General features: G+C 36.3%; 1 protein-coding gene across 2 annotated transcripts in view; it reads left to right on the forward strand.

Moving 5' to 3' along the window:
* SLIT2 (slit guidance ligand 2) overlaps positions 1 to 18864 on the forward strand; it is a 405585-nt gene that overhangs the window by 326656 nt on the left and 60065 nt on the right. For both annotated transcript variants that reach the window (XM_040237917.1, XM_040237918.1), the window contains 5 exons: positions 2788 to 2856; positions 5985 to 6056; positions 6531 to 6602; positions 8336 to 8407; positions 11511 to 11674. In XM_040237917.1, the coding sequence (XP_040093851.1) occupies positions 2788 to 2856; positions 5985 to 6056; positions 6531 to 6602; positions 8336 to 8407; positions 11511 to 11674 (449 nt within the window). The remainder of the gene's footprint in view (positions 1 to 2787; positions 2857 to 5984; positions 6057 to 6530; positions 6603 to 8335; positions 8408 to 11510; positions 11675 to 18864) is intronic.

Genomic DNA, 18864 nt, shown 5'->3' on the forward strand with positions numbered 1-18864 from the left:
AAGCGTCTTTTTATTTCATGGCTGCAGTGACCATCTTCAGTGATTTTGGAGTCTAAAAAAATAAAGTCTCTCATTGTTTCCTCATCTATTTGCCATGAAGTGATGGAACTGGATGCCATGATCTTAGTTTTCTGAATGTTGAGCTTTAAGCCAACTTTTTCACTCTCCTCTTTCACTTTCATCAAGAGGCTGTTTAGTTCTTTTTCACTTTCTGCCATAAGGGTGGTGTCATCTGCATATCTGAGGTTATTGATATTTCTTCTGGCAGTCTTCATTCCAGCTTGTGCTTCATCCAGCCCAGCGTTTCTCATGATGTACTCTGCATATAAGTTAAATAAGCAGGATGACAGTATATAGCCTTGATGTACTCCTTTCCTGATTTGGAACCAGTCTGTTGTTCCATGTCCAGTTCTAACTCTTGCTTCCTGACCTGCATACAGATTTCTCAGGAGGCAGGTCAGGTGGTCTGGTATTCCCATCTCTTTCAGAATTTTCCACAGTTTGTTGTGATCCACACAGTCGAAGGCTTTGGCATAGTCAATAGAGCAGAAGTAGATGTTTTTTCTGGAACTCTCTTGCTTTTTCAGTGATCCAGCTGATGTTAGTAATTTGATATCTGGTTCTTCTTCCTTTTCTAAATCCAGGTTGAACATCTGGAAGTTCACAGTTCATGTAGTATTGAAGCCTGGCTTGGAGAATTTTGAGCATTACTTTACTAGAGTGTGAGATGAGTGCAATTGTGTGGTAGTTTGTCTTTTAATTTCCTTATTAATGTATATCTGAGAACCTGCTTGATTTGTCAGCTATCTGTCAGATAGTTGAATCTTCAATCTATTCCTGTATAAATTATTAAAAAGTAATTTTTTTAAAGAAAATATGTTCTAGAGATGAGGAAGATATTAACTCACCTTCTGTGCATTCTTGCTTTACTGCCCCAAGAGTTTATTCTTAGAACCATACCACCTCAACAGGATCCCTCTTTCCAGTAACATATATGCATGTATTAGAAAATTTCCATGTGCATATTATATTAAATTATTAAAGAATTTGACAAAAATAAGTATGTACCAGTGAACAATTCTGAACAAATGGTATCCATTATTTTTAATCATTTCCATGTAGTTTCCGTCTTAGATTGTTTTACATTTAAGCAACCTTAGGGCACTTTCTGAACATTTTTAGCTTGGTGTTAGGATGCTTTCTGGAATAAAGGGAAAGTCCTGAAGTATATGGGATTATGCTTCCCTCTAGTGGTTACCAATAATTTCTTAGCTAGAGAAATGAAAGAGGAGAGGAGTTGAAGTAAGAGTCAGAAAATTTGAATAGGCATAAGAACTCCTAACAAAAGCCTGACTCTTCATCACACATATTTTGATAACTTGTGCCTTTTATATAACTTTTCTTGTTTTAAAATATGTGAAATAGCTTGTCATCTTAGAAAATTGCTCAGCTACTTGTGTATCCAGCAGAAATATGAATGTCAATCTCAGATCTGGAGATAGGCCACAGCGCTGGAGCAGTAGGGCTACATGCCTGCTGTGGCAGGATTGTTTGTGGACACACCTATAACCAGATGGTGAAGTTGCTGAAAAACGTTTTTACTCATCACCCTCTACGTTCTGGGAAAGAACAGCCTTGGGAGGAGATGGAATTATTTTTATTTTTGTGATATCATGAATATACCTTTAAGGGTTTATTTCTGTGCTTTGTCTATCAGCCTTTATTTTCTCATCATTCCGTTGACTCTAATCAGAAAGAGAAATTTTACCAACATGTTTTATTTTATTATTACTCTTACATAAATGTACTGGTTTTGTGCATTCAGTTCAGTTCAGTTCAGTCGCTCAGTCGTGTCTAACTCTTTGCGACCCCATGAACTGCAGCACGCCAGGCCTCCCTGTCTATCACCATCTCCCGGAGTTCACTCAGACTCACATCCATCGAGTCAGTGATGCCATCCAGCCATCTCATCCTCGGTCCTCCCCTTCTCCTCCTGCCCCCAATCCCTCCCAGCATCAGAGTCTTTTCCAATGAGTCAACTCTTCGCATGAAGTGGCCAAAGTACTGGCCCTTCAGCTTTAGCATCGTTCCTTCCAAAGAAATCCCAGGGTTGATCTCCTTCAGAATGGACTAGTTGGATCTCCTTGCAGTCCAACGGACTCTCAAGAGTGCATTAGATGTCATAATTTTCTATGAAACCTCCTAAAATTAATATCACCAAGCAAATTTACAAGAGTAAAAACTATTTTTAAGATCTTTTAAAACTGAAATCTAATTACATTAAAATTCCCAAATATATCTGTTCAATCACCCATTGTTATTTACTAAGCATATTGATACAATAATGCAGTGAAGATTGGTCTTGTCAGTAGTAACAAGTTTCTGCCAGTAGTGAATGCATTTCATGGTATTGGTCCCACGTAGACACAAGTACACTGAAGGCTGATTAAAAGTACGGTTGACTGATTGGCGCTTCTTGCTGACACACAAATGGTTGGATACATGCCTTGCCTTCTTAGATAAACCACAAAGGACTAGACTCACCAGTCTCTCCTTGGTTTTATAATTTAGCATAAGTAATCCACAGAAGAATTCGACTAGATTGGACAACTGTGTGTGTGTTTTTTCTCTACTTCTGTTAAATAGCAGTCCTATCTGGGAACATTACCTCTTAAAGCCAAAATTGTCAAGTGTCTCCTTGCTTCAATTAAGAGTGAAATATTGCTCAACTATTTTCTGATTCACTACTGTTACTGTTTAAAAAAATAATATTTTCTTTGTTTTTAGGTATCTGGATGGGAACCAGTTTACCCTGGTTCCTAAGGAACTCTCTAACTATAAACATTTAACACTTATGTGAGTAATGTATGGTATTTTTCTGTTTTTGACATCTTATTTGCTTTCATGTAAATGTGGATAGTAGGGGCAGAAGATTTAGTGAACCTTTCAGATTCTATAAATTATTTTCAGTTAGATGCTTTTCGTCTTGCTCATTGTGGTTCTGGATCACTAGCTACATCTTCATTGATTATCAGTCGGGCAGTGGTGCATCTTAGAAGAAGGTCCTCTTCTGTGTAAAGTGCAAATATGATTAAGTCTAAGTATCACAGAATTATAGACTTGCAGTAAGTTGAATACTTCTATTGAAGATGAATGTGAGCTATTTAATGGAAAGGAAAGAAAAATGGAAAACAATGTTTACATTCTCAACTTTAAACAAAACAGAGCAGATGGTAAGGGCGTTACTGATACTCTATTATAAATCTAGGTTTTAGGCTTGATTCTCATATAATACATTATGAATTAAGGTATGGGTTTCCAGTATTTAAATTTATTTCCTAAAATCCATGTTTACTTACATAGTACTGAAGTACAGTTGACAAAGATGCTGACATTCTGAGTATAACCATCAAACACTGAATTGTTTTTAGTTTGGTTTGATGTCATCCTAAAGTAGCATCTCTCTTTCATTAATGTATGTAAACAATTTCTTACAGTCTTTAACTGTAAATACAATAGTATATTTAAACATACAAGCATTTCTTTTCAATCTAGTTATGTGAACAATATTTCTTAAAAGATATAATCTTCTGTATATAATGTCACACTTAGAGTAGCCTTGTTGATAACTGATAAAACTTGTAGCAAAACACCGTCTCTGGGGTCGCACAGAATCGGACACGACTGAAGCGACTTAGCAGCAGCAGCAGCAGCAGCAGTAGCAAAACAACAACAACAAAAAATCAGCAACAATATTGGATATAAAGGGAAATACTTTGTTTTTAAGTCTGTTTGATTTTAGAGTAATTAGAACTGTCTTAGATTTCTAGTATTCCTAGAAAAGAGGAATTTATTCCTAATTAGTGAATTCTAGAAACCTAGGTAACTACCTACATAGTTATGTTGCTCACTGTAAACTTTACCCTGAGCACATAGAAGCTGGTTAAAATATTGTTGATCCTTTTCAGTTTTCCCTAAAAGTATGTGGAAATCAAACACTTTGTGAGAAGTATATAGGACTATTAACTGACAAATGGTTAAATTAAGAAAAAAAGAATACCCTCCAAAATGTCTTGTTCTCCCTCTAGCTATTTATTTAATAGCAGCAAGAACTGATTACATACATTTGTTCTGTTAAATAAACCATTAAATTGCTGCAATTTCCAAAGGGTCAGTTCAGCAGAATTGGGTCATTTGTGAGACAGCATGTGATTATTTAAAACCAGTTTGGAAATGAAAAATGAAAATTTACAGATCCAGAAATGGTTTTACCAATGACTCACTATACAACTCTAGGCAGGTAACTGGGCTTCTCTGATAGCTCAGTTGGTAAAGAACCCGCCCACAGTGCAGGAGACCTGGGTCGATCTCTGGGTTGGGAAGATCTCCTGGAGAAGGGAAAGGCTACGCACTCCAGAATTCTGGCCTGGAGAATTCCATGGATTACAGTCCATGGGGTCGCAGAGTCAGACACGACTGAGCGATTTTCACTTTCACTTTCAGGCCAGTAATTACTGCTAGTATAAATGTATTTATTTTTTAAATTCAGCCATAGTACTTCAGCAACTAAGATGGATTATAAAGCTTCTGTAACATTCCCACCATTTCACAGTTTCATTGGTCCATTTTACTGATACTTTGACATTTTAATGTGGATAATCTGAAGCATCTTTTCTAAGTCTTGTACTTATTCATAAATTTTCTTCAGAAAAATATACTAAACATAAATACACACACATACATAAATGAACATAAATTACAATCCAAATCTTCCATTTATTCATCAGTCTTCTTTTAGTCGTATATTTGGCATTTTGTTTTAGAGAAAAATCAGTGAATATTCCCTAATGTGTACCACACTGTTTTATGTATGTGAGTGTATGTATGTATATATTCCCCCATTTTTTCTAAAGCAGAATGGAAAACATCATTATATGTTATATATTATGCTGCAGTATATATATTATACTTACAATATGTTACTATTAATATTATGTATATCATGTATACATTATATGGGCTTCTCAGATGGCGCTAGTGGTAAAGAACCCATCTGCCAAAGCAGGAGACATAAATTATGTGACTCAAGCCCTGGGTCAGGAAAATCCCCTGGAAGAGGGCATGGCAACCCACTCCAGTATTCTTGCCTGGAGAATTCCATGGACAGAGGAGCCTGGTGGGCTGCAGTCCATGGGGTCACAAAGAGTCAGATACGACTGAGGCAACTTAGCACAAGCAGTATACATTATATAAAATAAAAATAAGATCAAGTTCACTGCATATCATTTACAACTTGTGATACAAATTGTAAATACCCATTTAGCACGGGTAGAAAATTCACATCTCTCTCATTTACTCATCGTTTATTAAACAGACATTTACTAAGAACCAACCATGTGCCAGTGACTTTGCCAAAGGCAGTTTTTAATTATGGTGTTGTTTTTAATGATGGCTTTGTTAATGTAATTATATGAGGGATTCTTTCAGTTACCCTATTTGACTATTTGTATGTGACAGTGAAGATAAATTATAACCAATGGAACTTTTGACAACAAAGGTTTATTTCTCAGCTGTCAAATGTGTCTGTTGTGAATGGCCTCCACGTGATTGCCCTGACACCCAGTAATGGGCAGGGCTTCTCTGTGGAACGTCAAGAGCCTTGCAGAGGAAGGAGCAGAGGGTTAAGGGAAAAGTGAGCTTACTCTGAAGCTTTTGTTCTAAAGTTCAACGAACTCTGGTGGCCATACTTCACTGGCCGGAGCAAGGCATACAGTCGTTTCTAATTTCAGCAGGCTTGGGCATGAATAATGATGAATAATTATGTACCTCAAAGGATTACCCAATGTTTTGTTATTTCCAGACAAAAGCTAAGTCCTAACCAGCGCTGCTAAAACTGTGAACAGGAAGAACCTTCTCTTTCTAAGAATCACTAATATGTCAATGTCTATGTAACAACAGACCTGTTTTTTCTTTTTCTTTTTTAGAGACTTAAGTAACAACAGAATAAGCACCCTCTCTAATCAGAGCTTCAGCAACATGACCCAGCTCCTCACCTTGTGAGTATGAAAGTGTGATACTAAGTTAACTCCTTAATTCACTGGACACTCCTGATGTACAAAACAGTCTCTGCCCTCAAGGAGTGTTAATACTGTTGGGAGAAACAGACAAATAAAACCTCAGCAATAGATCCTATAAAAAGTGTTGGGTTCTATGAGAGAAACAAAGAATAACTTGCATTTGTGGCAGGGCTGGGAGAAATCCTTAAGATAGACTTCTGGAGGAAGTCACCTTGTGGAGAACACGGTTGAGACAACAATCAACGACAGCCGTAGGAAGCATTCTAGCGTGTATTTTAGAATTAACTGTGTTGTAGTAGTGAAACAGCACAAAGATTAACAAAATACTATGCCTTAGTGCCCTCAGATTTTTTAAGATGCTCAAATAACCTTTTCAGTTGCTTTGTTTTAAAAATGATATTTGGCCATTTGGGGATATCTGAGTAAAACAAATTGGCTTGTGTGTGCTTTCAGAATTCTTAGTTACAACCGTTTGAGATGTATTCCTCCTCGAACCTTTGATGGACTGAAATCTCTTCGATTACTGTAAGCATCTTATGCTTAACAAAATACTTTATTTCTTGAGGATCTGGGTTTTAGGTTGCTTTTTAGTAATTTAACTGCTTTATTTTGGGGATTTTTTGATTATATGCACTAGAATTTACTACAAATTTGGAAATGGAATATTATATCTTACTGTATCATTTCTCAACAGATTTTACTTGGACAACGTAATTTTTTCTTTTGTAATACATTGTTGCTTTGGTCATTTATTTGATAATATATGAGTTTAAGATACAATATTATATGGATCTAGCTAATTTTGAAAAAAATAGAAAAATTTTAATTTCTTTAAAAGTTACATAATAAATACAAAATATTTTTATTATACAAAATTTATCTTACAGTACATGAAGTAAAACATGGTCTTCTGTCCCAATTCTCTCCCCAGAATTGACAGTTAAACAGTTTAATGTCATCTTCTGGTTATTTTTTATATTTTTTTTATATGTTGATATATTTATGCCCACAGCAATATAACTTAAAAACCATAAGGTTTTTTTAAGTCTGTCATTGACTTTATTTAGGGATATCTTTAGATTTTAGATTTGCCATTCTATCAAACATAATATTCCTCAGCTCTTTAACTGCTACAGACTGATAGAATGAAGGAACCATAGCTTATTTAAGTATCCTCATCTTTACTGTCATTGGGTTGATTCCAAATTTTCATTATTTTATACAGTGCTGGAATGAACATCCTACACATCCATCTTACTGTCAAGCATATTAGAAGAATACCGACAGTAGTCATCTTGTTGTCCACCAAATGATTTAAAAATTTATTATTTTAATAGACTATTTCAAAGCATTCTTGCAAATATTAAATATTATAAATCTTTCATTTTTGTCATGTGACAGATGGAACATTATTTTACATTCCTTTTTTAATTTGCAATTCCAGTTCCTAGAGCATTTGAGTATATTTTGTTTATTGAATGTTTGTGTTTCTTATTCTATTAGCTTGATCATATTAGTTCTCATTTCCTATGGTTATTTTGTCTTTTCCTTATTAACATACCTGCCTTTATGCACTTGACTCTAAGTTTACAGGTCTTTTTTACAAGGGAATTAACATATTTATAGCTTATGTATGTTGCCGATACTTCCCATTCTGTTTTCTATATGTAATCTTTTTTTAATTGAAATATAGTTGATGTGTTGTATTGGTTTCTTATTGCTGCAAGGTGATTCGGTTATGTGTGTGTGTGTATACTTAAACACACACATACATATATATACATGTATGTATATACTATTTGTCAGATTCTTTTCCATTATAGTTTATTACAAGATTGAAAATAGTTCCCTGTGCTATGCAGTGGGACTTGTTTTTTTATATTATGGTTATATTTTATATTGTCAAAAATATATCACTCTTTTTCATTATGATTTCTGAGTTTTATAACATAGAACTTTAAAAAGCCTTCCATATCCCATGTTTATAAAAAGGAATTCATCTATATTTTACTTTAGTACAGTTTCAGTTTGATTTTTGCATTTAACTCTTCCATATAAAATTTATTATGCATATGATATGAAGTATGACTAACTTTTTGTTTCCCCAAATAGATATCAAGTTGTGTGAAGACTATCTGTTTAATATACCATTTTCTACACTGATTTTAAATAACTGTTACTGAAAACTCATATATTGGGGATTTTTCTGAACTCCCTGAAATAATAGGAAATTTAATTTTTCTTTTCCTTGTTTTTAGTTCTTTACATGGAAATGACATTTCTGTTGTGCCTGAAGGTGCTTTCAATGATCTTGCTGCATTATCACACCTGTGAGTATCTATTTCATGAATATGGGTTTAGGGTCAAACTCTCCCTGGCAAGTGAGTTTGGAACAAATGGTCCCCTGCCATTTTTTTATTGTTACATCATAAAATGTGATTGGTTCCATCTTTAAAGAAGATCTAAAGATTTTAAATCTAAATTCAGTGCTCTTTACAAGATAGCCTTAATTTATCCTTCTGCTCCTAACTCCTTGTTAGTTGAGTTCTCTGTGCTTATAAAAATATCTCCTCTTACAAACGTGGCTCCCCAGCTTCCTGAATCAGTAAATGAATGAATGAAAGTCTCCCAGTTGTTTCCAACTCTTTGTGACCCCATGGAGGGGGCCTGCCAGGGTCCTCTGTCCATGGAATTCTCGAGGCAAGAATATTGGAGTGGGTAGCTGTTCTCTTCTCCAGGGCATTTTCCCAGCACTGGGATCCAACCCAGGCCTTCCATATTGCAGGCAGATTCTTTACCATCTGAGCCACCAGGGAACTCTCCCAGCTTCCTAGTCTATTCCTTTTCTCGTAATATTCTCTGATTCTAAATATTAGATCACCTTCAATTCAGTCTGCCCAAACTTTGTTTATCCAAGTCACATCCCAATTGTCACCTTCTCCAAAAAGCCCACCCTGATTTGCTCAAACTGGATTCATTTATTGAGCAAATATTACTCAGCATTGACTATCTTTGTTGTTTAATTGCCCAGTTGTGTCTGACTCTTTTGCAACGCCTTGGATTGAGATTTCCCAGGCAAGACTACTGAAATGGGTTGCCATTTCATTTCTCCAGGGGGTCCTCTGTACCCAGGGAATGAACCTCATCTCTCCTGCCTGTGTCTCCTGCACTGCAGGTGGATTCTTTACCACTGAGCCACTGGGGAAGCCTAGCATTGACTATGGTACCACGTAAAAATAAATGAGAGAATGTTTAGATATTACTGTGTGATAGAGGGAAATGGCCAAATCCTCACATTGGGTGAAATGTTTTTCCTTTGCATTCTTTCTTATGACAGGTTGTTTATACTTCAATATTCCTTGGAAGTACAATAAAACAGTTTATTAATGAGGTCCAAAAAATCTCACTTGGATCAAATTCCTCTATTTCATTACTGTTAGATGTCCTGTTAAGACTGTGGCAAACCTGTAAGGAAGTTCAGAGACCAGCCCTGGAATCCAGAGCTTTGTCAGGCTGAGTTTGGTGTTACCCAGTGACAGTTTAAGCATCATTGTCAGTTGGCTCCTCCTTCTCCAGAAGAAGTTGCTATATTTTTTCTTCTCTTTGTCCCCCTCTCCAAAACCTACCGAACTCCAAGAAGATAAGAAGTTCAGATAATTGAGAGAAGGGAATGGGCAGAGAGTAGGAGCCAGTAGTCAACTGTGCTACATCTGCATTTCCCTTAGAGAGGCTCTGTTATCCGTGTAGGTTTTTGTCCATCTGACTGCTGCTTACTTTCAATATCCCTTTACATTAAACTACTAGGTCCCTGGGGGCAAGACCTCCATTTTTTTCACGTGTCAGCCTAGCACCTACCTCAAAGTGGACGTCAGGGCCACTCCTCTACAAATTCCACGGAAGCCACTTGCCTGAGAGTCCATGTGAATGAGACCCCTGGCTCAGGGGTGCAGGACTAAGAAATGGCCATCTGCTAGTACTAGGGTGCTGAACTAGAAAAGTCTGCCTAGGAAGGTGCTGCTTGAGCTGTGTGACGTTTCTCCCCAACAGTGAGAGCGATTTGTCAGGAGTCTTATTTTGTCATGTATTTCAGTTTATACGATTGTCTTTTACTCCCTGGGTCGTGGAGAGCTCTGCTCCATTCACTTTCCTTACTGTGTCTCTTGGCACAGTAAGGACTTAGGAAATGTCAGTAGAGATGAGATCCAATAGCTCAAAAACCTCAGTTTCCTCATTTTTAATTTAGAAGAAAGGTTTGAATCTGAAATACATGTAAGCATAACATTTACTTCACTCCAATTCTTGGCCAAAGTTGGACATTAAAACAGCTACAGTATAAAGTATTATGGTTTTGTAAGCATAATTGAGAGTCTCTTCATATAAGAATAATTTTGCATAAACCATATACCTAGAAATATTACTAATTTGAAGTTAATTATAAATCAGAATCAATAAGTTTTTAAATGCTTATTCATGCATATACTGTTTGTGCCCAGGCTTGGGAAGCTTATGAACCCATTGGTTAATGTCTCTGGCCTCAGTTTTTCAATCTGTAAACCAGTTACTAACAGTATTGATCTGATACCTCTTCTATTTAGAATAAAATGAGATAAGTAATAGAAATGGCTTAGCACAGTTCTAGTATAGCATAATGATGCCATAAATGCTAGCTATTATCTTGATTATTTTTCCTATCACTATAGCTGCTTATATAAATAGGCACCAGTTTTCCATTTTCTAATATGAAAAACTTTAAAGGGACAGAGGGGGTTCAAAATCAGCTTTGGGGAGCTAGCTTTATGCACCTTTATTATTTTACATCCATCCTTATTTTCTTGTCTTGTACTGATCTTTTACTCTAAACCATCCTTTCCAATCTTCTCCATCTACTTAAATCCAGATATCTAAAAGGTCAGACTTCTTAAACCACCAGGCTCCCAGAAAAGTTACCCTTTGTTGAGTTATAAATTCTTCTACTATACCACTTATAGTGAAAATTATTTGTAGGTATGAGTTTATGTTACTCTCCTCTGCAGAAGGAGTTTTGGATGTTAAAAATAATATATTACTCATAGTGGAGTCCTCAGAACATGGCATCATGATTGGATTCTAAGTAAATCATTGGTGAATGAAGGAAGTGTTATCTACACTTGGTGCATGCTTGTACCCAGTATGAAGCTGTCTGCAAATACAAGGAGACCTTATAAAGCTGACTAAGTGTTAACATGGGTGACAACTCACTAAATCACGCTGCACATAAGTGAGAAAACTGGGGAATCTTTAATCCCTAATGCCTCCATTTTCATTTTTATCAGCAAATCTATAGGGACTTTTAGTAAGCATCACCGAGTTACCTTCCCTTAGGAAATAACAATACTTCCATATGTGTGTGTGTGTGCGTGTACCTTTGTGTGCTCTTGTGGTGGTGTTTTCCAGAGCAATTGGAGCCAACCCTCTTTACTGTGATTGTAACATGCAGTGGCTATCCGACTGGGTAAAGTCGGAATACAAAGAGCCGGGAATTGCTCGCTGTGCTGGTCCTGGAGAAATGGCAGATAAACTACTTCTCACAACTCCCTCCAAAAAATTTACATGTCAAGGTATGGTTTTTAACCATTTGTCCTTCTTCTGTAAATGAAACTTGATTGTACTAATTTTTAAAAAGAAACAGAAAACCATGGGCTGCTAGGTTTCAGAGGGATAGCTGAAAAACTCCAATAAATAATTACTGTTTCCTCCTGTGCTTGGAGAAGACAGAACAGTTACATGAGGAGCGCTAGTAAAGAATTAGGCTTTTCAAATAAATTGCAGAAACGATCCATTGGAAATGACTACGTTTTCTTTAAAATATAAGGAGAAATGAAGAGTACGCAATTTCTGGAAATTCCTCTCATGGCCTCTAACAAGTAAAATATTTTGCTTTTGCTTTGTCTAAACGTGTGCCCTGCTCCTAGGGCTTCCAGGGCCCTGTGGCTTCCTGATGCCAGGTAAGGAGGCACGAGCCCTTCCCCATGTTCAGGCCAGACCTTCTGCCTCACCTCTTGTGCTGCACTCTGCCTGTGTTGATGGTGCTGTTCTCACTTGTTTGGATCCTTTTATTTTCCCTTCCTTTTATGTACTTGTGAATTCTATACAGTGCCTTAGTAACAAATATTTTCTTCTCTTATTACAAAACTAATCTATGTCCAATATAGAAAATCTAAAGAAAAGGAAAATGGGAACAATAAGAGACTGAAAAACTAAATGTAACAATTAAGGACAATGCCAAAAGATAACCAATGTGAAAGTTGTTTTGTGTATCTATCTTTCCACTTTTTCTAATCAAGTAAATCTAAATATCACAGCTAATTTTGAAAGAAATAAAAAGAAGATCCTCAGTATTTTGCATTGTTCTTTTTTCTTGAACTTTATTTTTCTCCTTGAATTTATATTTCCAATACCTCGGAGAATTGTATCCTTCTTTGCTACAAAAAATATGTATATAATTTGTATTTTTATAATTTGCTACCAGTAAAGATCTATGAGTTTCTAAGTTTTTCTTAGAAGTAATTGTTGCCAGTAATACTTATTGAGCATTGGTTGGGGCAGCATAGTTATTTATCAATATGTTAACATTTATATTCAAAATGTAAATTTTATTGGAAATGCCTCTCTGGGATTATGTGCATTGACTGTAAGAGCCTTTGCAAATAACCAGTGTTTTAAGTTATTATTTTATAATCTCTGACATTCTCTTGGGGACAGTGTGCCACATGGTTAATTTCTGGTGGACTGAGAGTATACCATTTTTGTAAGGTCAGAATGGAGATAGGGGATGAGAAAGTGGCATAAAGCTTACTTGCAGGCATATTATTGGGCAAAGTAATTCTAGAAGGGCTATATGGGCAAGTTGAGCAACTGCAGACTATTTTTACACTTCTCTGTACCCAGGGATGCTCATACTCCTCTTTGAAAAATGCTGGTGTTTATCTATAATTCTAAGCTTAGGATTTCATAGAGATATTTCTTGAAAAAATAATTTCATGATAATGTAAATTTGAGAAAAGCTACATACTTACATTCATTCTTAGAGCATCAGAGTCCACATTAACCTGTTCAATGTTCTCAGAAATCTGATGAATGCAAATGAACATACATGCATAAAATAAATGTCTGTTTATACCTAACTGGTTTGACGTTTTCCCATTAATAGTGTTGCTTGTTCTTAGTATAGAATGAATGGAAATAAGCTATACTAAGGGAACATTGGTCTGGATCAGGAGAGCCTGATAGAACTTTCTTCAGTGATAGAAATATTCTATACCTGTGCTTCCGAATATCGTAGGCACTAGCCACATGTGGTTGTTGAAATGTAGCTAAGGCAACTGAGGATGTGAATTTTTAATCGTATTTAAATTTAAATGTAGTTGTATGTAGCTAATGGCTACCATATTCGGTAGTGCTGTGGCTCCAGGGCTCAGAGGAAGACGTCCTTGCAGAGTGGCTATGAAAGGTTTCTTGCAGGAATGTTGGGCAAGTTGTTTGAACAGCAGGCAAATGTAAGGACAAGCTGAAGGAACAGGCAGGAGTCCAGCTGTGGTACAGGAAAATGTTGTACCTGAGGCAGTTCAGTCTCCTGGTCACTGAGTTATCAGAGTAACACTGCACATACTTCAGGGTGTACCTTAAACTGCATAGCTGCACAGCGTAGGCGTAATGTCTATGCAAGAAGCATAAACATTGAAAACTCAATACATATAGTGTGACTGCATTTAACAAGCTTTTAGACTTACTGGGTTCTTCTATAACATAATTTTAGAAAGATAGCAAACATTGAAACTCACAATGTTCTTTGCCAACATTGCCCAGTATTTGTCAAAATATTGTGAACCAGTCTCACGTGCTTTGCTAGAAATATGTACTTTACTAATTGGATTGGTAAGGGGCAAAGTATTCTAATCCATTCGTTAAAATAATTAACTCTGCGAAATCTACTGAGTGCTATGTTTTTGAGCTTGCATGCTTTATGAGCTTGAAAGTAATAAAATAATGTTGCTTTAAATATTTTATAATTTTGTTTTTTTATATTTTAATTAAACTTTTGCCATAGTTATGCCAGTTTAATGTTTTATTTATTCATAAAAGTCATGTAAGTACATATTCTTAATATTAAAGTTTATAAATATGTAATTTCAAATTTCAGCAGGAAGATGAATAGTCTTTATTTGCAAACATGTTTACATAGCTATATTTAAATAGAATTTAAATGTTTTCTCTGCTAGAAAACACTGTATTATTATTGTGAGAAATCAATTCTCTCAATACCATTTTTATCTTACGTTTGCAGAGTATTTTCTTTGTGGTATAATATCATAGTTTTAGTGCACAACAAAAACAAATGAATTGCATGAAATACATTATCAGAGTATATTTAATTAATACCCAGATTAGGACATTCTCGAGTGGGAAGTAGATGATCATGACTTGTTGTTATAACCTAGGTGTCCTGTTTTCATCTTTTAAATATCAGATGAAATTAGAGTGCTCAAGCAGAAAATGGAGATTTTGCCCTTTCCAGGTTTTCATTGAAAACACCAGCATGGAATGTAGAATACTGTTAATTTCTAATAGTCCCTTTATTGTTCTTGGTTCAGGAAGCTTTAGCTATACAGGCAACTAAATTGTTCATTTTTAATTTGCCATTTATTAAACACTTAAATGTGCTAAGAGTCAACCATGTGATGATAAATCACTTCAGTCGTGTCCAGTTCTTTGTGACCCCATGGACTGTAGCCCACCAGGCTGCTCTGTCCATGGAATTCTCCAGGCAAGAATACTGGAGTGGGTTGCCATTTACTCCTCCAGGGGATGTTCCCAACCCAGGGATCAAACCCACTTCTCTTATGTCTCCTGCACTGGCAGGCAGATTCTTTAACACTAGCGTCACCTGGGAAGCCACCGGAAAGAATGAACAGTCTAATGTAAACAAGTGGTATATTGCTTCTTTCATTCAACAAACAGGGCATGAGTTCCTATTATACAACAGGAATGGTTCCAAGATATTAAGAGTACAATAATAAATAAGACAGAAAAACTCTAGCCTTCATGGAGCTTATATTCTACCGATAGATACATTTTAAAGGATAATTATAAAACAGTATGGAAGTTTGGTGGTAGAAACATATATACAATGTTAATAATGTATACCCAAACCAAACAGTTGTGGAAATTTAACCAGTACCACAGATTTCCTCTTCTTGGGCTCCATAATCACTGTGGACAATGACTGCAGCCATGAAATCAGAAGATGATTGCTTCTTCTGATGGCAAGAAAGCTATGACAAACCTAGACAGTGTGTTGAAAAGCAGAGACATTACTCTGCCAACAAAGGTCCATATAGTCAACGCTATGGTCTTCCCAGTGGTCGATTGTGAGAGCTGGACTATAAAGAAGGCAGAATACCAAAGAATTGATGCCTTTGAACTGTGGTGCTGGAGAAGACTCCTGAAAGTCCCTTGGACAGCAAGGAGATCAAACCAATCAATCTTAAGAGAAGTCAACACTGAATATTCACTGGAAGAACTGATGCCGAAGCTGAAGCTCCAGTGTTTTGGTCCCTGATGAGCACAAACAACTCACTGGAAAAGTCCCTGATGCTGGGAAAGCTTGAGGGTAGAAGGAGAAGAGAACGTCAGAGGATGAGATGGCTGGACAGCATCACGGATGCAATGAACATGAAGTTCGACAAACTTTGGGACATGGTGATGGCCAGGGAAGCCTGGTGTGCTGCAGTCCATAGGGTCACAAAGAGTCAGATACAGCCGGGCCACTGAACAACAACCACCAGTACCACTCGGTCCATCAGGGGAACAGGAGACTGGTATAGTGTGTCCGGTGGAACAAGAATGGAACATAAATCAGGGGAAGCAGCTCCTGTGGGCAGGTGTCTGGTAGCCAGGAGCCCAGATCAAGAGGCGAGGATCTGATGCTCAACATATCTCATTACTTATCTGTGAAGATCAGCTAAGGGTCAGGAAACCTGGGACCATTTCATATCCCAGAATGACCAACATTCCACCACCACATGGTTGCTTTCTTCTGCTAATTTTACAAGTTAAGAATCCTGTAGGTTCGGGAATTTCTAGTAGAAACTTTCACATCTCTCAGTAATAATATTGTAATGTTGTCAGTTTTTTTTTTTTCCCTGATGAATCAATATCTTTTGTTGGAGGGTGTGTGGGAGGAGATATTCTTAACAAGCTCAAAGTCTTTTATTTTGTGTCTCAAACCTGTTAATTAATATTGACCTTAGTTATTTAAAATATGAAGGGGATAAAATAATTTAACACAAACTAGAAGTAATGAAAATTTTAATAGATCAGTTTTGAAATAGAATTTAAAACTCTATCAAATTCTTTTTACATTTCCAGATTTAGTCACTACCACATAGTTATAAATTTGAAATAACTGTAGCTGTAGGGCATTATGATTTTCTCATTGGCTAAAAAAATATTCAGGTTTGTACACAGCTATTTGCCAAAAGCACTATCTTTAAAAAACAAAGGCAATTTTTTTATTATACTTTTTTAAAAAACTTCAAACACTTGGGAAATTTTAACAGACATTTATTTTAATAGGAGATGAGAACCAATTATTTGTATTCTGTTCTTAAATGTTGTATATCCATATTATCTCTGAGACAGTAACTCCATAAAATAATTATTCCTCTTTCTCACTTGAGTGTGATTTAAGAAGTTAATTTTCTGGCCTAAGTTCATATGTGATTGTAGCACATGGCCAAGCCCAGGGATCCCAGAGGCGTAATACCCATCTTTGTGTTTTTGTCTAACCATTTATATAATGCGCATTTGTAGGATTTTAACCCCCTGTCATTTAGGGACCATCTCTACCCCTTAATAGAGATACCAGTGGGCTCTCTCTCGCCCATTTTAGTAGCTTCTTCTTAGCTTCTTTGTTTGCCCTCTTTTCACCGTGCACAGTGGTGCCACTGCTGCTGCTTGTACTTTCCTGTTGTCTCTTCATTCCTTTGCTGACTTCTTTCTCTTACCCCCTCTTTAATATTGACACAGTGGAGTTCTCTCCTCAGCCCTGATAATGAATTTCAGTCTCATGGCTTCAAGTATCCAGCCATGACTTTTCTTATGAACTTCCGATTCATATTTCCATTCACCTGGTGAAGTCCTGCCTTGCAGAAACTTAAAACACATATTCCAAAACATGCCTTCCCACTTTCCACATTCTCTTACAGCTGCATTCAGTAGTGGATTCATAGATCTCTCTATTACTGAACTGCTTGTTAGGTATTCCCAGTGTTAAGTATCCTCTACTTTTTTCCTGAGTTGTCTTTGAAACACATCTGACTTTACACACGGGGCAGTACTTCCACTGTTTGACTTGTGTGTCCAAGGGATATAGTTCCAAGAGGTTAGAATATAAAAATAAATGGACTTAGATAAGCTAGGTGGATGTAAAAATCACATTATAAGAAGGACATTTAGTTAGGTGGAATTGTAATCTAAATAAAATAGGAAGAGAAATCATATCATTTTAAGACATTTGGACATATAAGAGGATGCTGCTATTTGGAAATTCTATAATTCATAAACATCTTTTTAATTACCTTTCCCTCCAACTTATAAGAAATTATCTTCAAAGAGTTGATTTTAAAGAGAGATTTGAAAAAAGGAGAAGCAAATAGAATGGTTGCCATAGTAATCAACTTTACCAAGCTGAAGAATATGTTCCTAATTCTGATGCCACCAAAACCAAAACAGTTTGTGGTTAAAGAAATCATCAAGGGAAGCCTGTGCACATGGGAAAGCTTGCTTTGTGATTCTTGTAGCTAGGCCGAATTTGTCAGGAGAGCAACACATCTCCTTTCCCACACCCACAGGACACTGCAGATACTGAAAATAGTTGAGCAGATTTGCTATATAAAAAGCCAAACTTGGTCCTGGAAAAAAGTGGAGAAATTAGATAGTGCTTATTAATCAGATATGGCTCTGTAAATATTTATTAAATAAATCTTGACTGTGCTAAAATCAGGGCAGAGACTACTTCAGCCTGGAATTTTTTTTTTCTCTTTTATTTTTTAAATGCTTGACCATGCCAGATCTTAGTTGCAGCATGCAGGATCTTCTTTTTTTTCCTTCAGCCTGGCAGTTTTATCATCTGCATACTCTACTAAAATAATTCTTCATAACATACCCAGTTTTTTTTCCTAAAACAATCTCTAGCTTCTTGTCTAAATAATCAAACATAATTTTTGAAAAATGTCACATTCCACAGAATAAACTTAGGAACTGCCAACCCTGAATCCCTCCATCCAGACCACAGCCTTTCAAGGTTGAAAGCACAGACATAGACTAAAGACAGCTCTCCTTAAGGTCTTGGGAAGTGTCCAGATAAATGTTTACAGTCCTTGCATTTGCTGACTTGAGGTTTTGCTGATGTACGTTCTTAGCTGCTTTATCCTACGCCTTTGTTCCAAGATTCTTCTTTCTTCTAGCCCAGCTCAGGGATCCATTACGATTTATATATTTCCTTTCCTAGTGATGATTCTAAGTGTGATCACTTTAGCAAACACATAGTCATTTACTGTGGTGTGTGACATTAATTTAACTTACTGCTCTAACTTCCACCGTTCACTTCTCCAATGTGCTGAGTGGCTAAATTCATTTGATAAATACATTTGGAGTGTGAGGAATTAAGTTTCTGTGATGCTCAGTTTGGTATTAATTCCAGGAATTTCTCAACTGTAATTTTAAAATAATTTTTATTGGAATATAG

This window comes from Oryx dammah, unplaced genomic scaffold, assembly GCF_014754425.2.
Source record: "Oryx dammah isolate SB20612 unplaced genomic scaffold, SCBI_Odam_1.1 HiC_scaffold_3, whole genome shotgun sequence".
NCBI classification, from domain to species: domain Eukaryota; kingdom Metazoa; phylum Chordata; class Mammalia; order Artiodactyla; family Bovidae; genus Oryx; species Oryx dammah.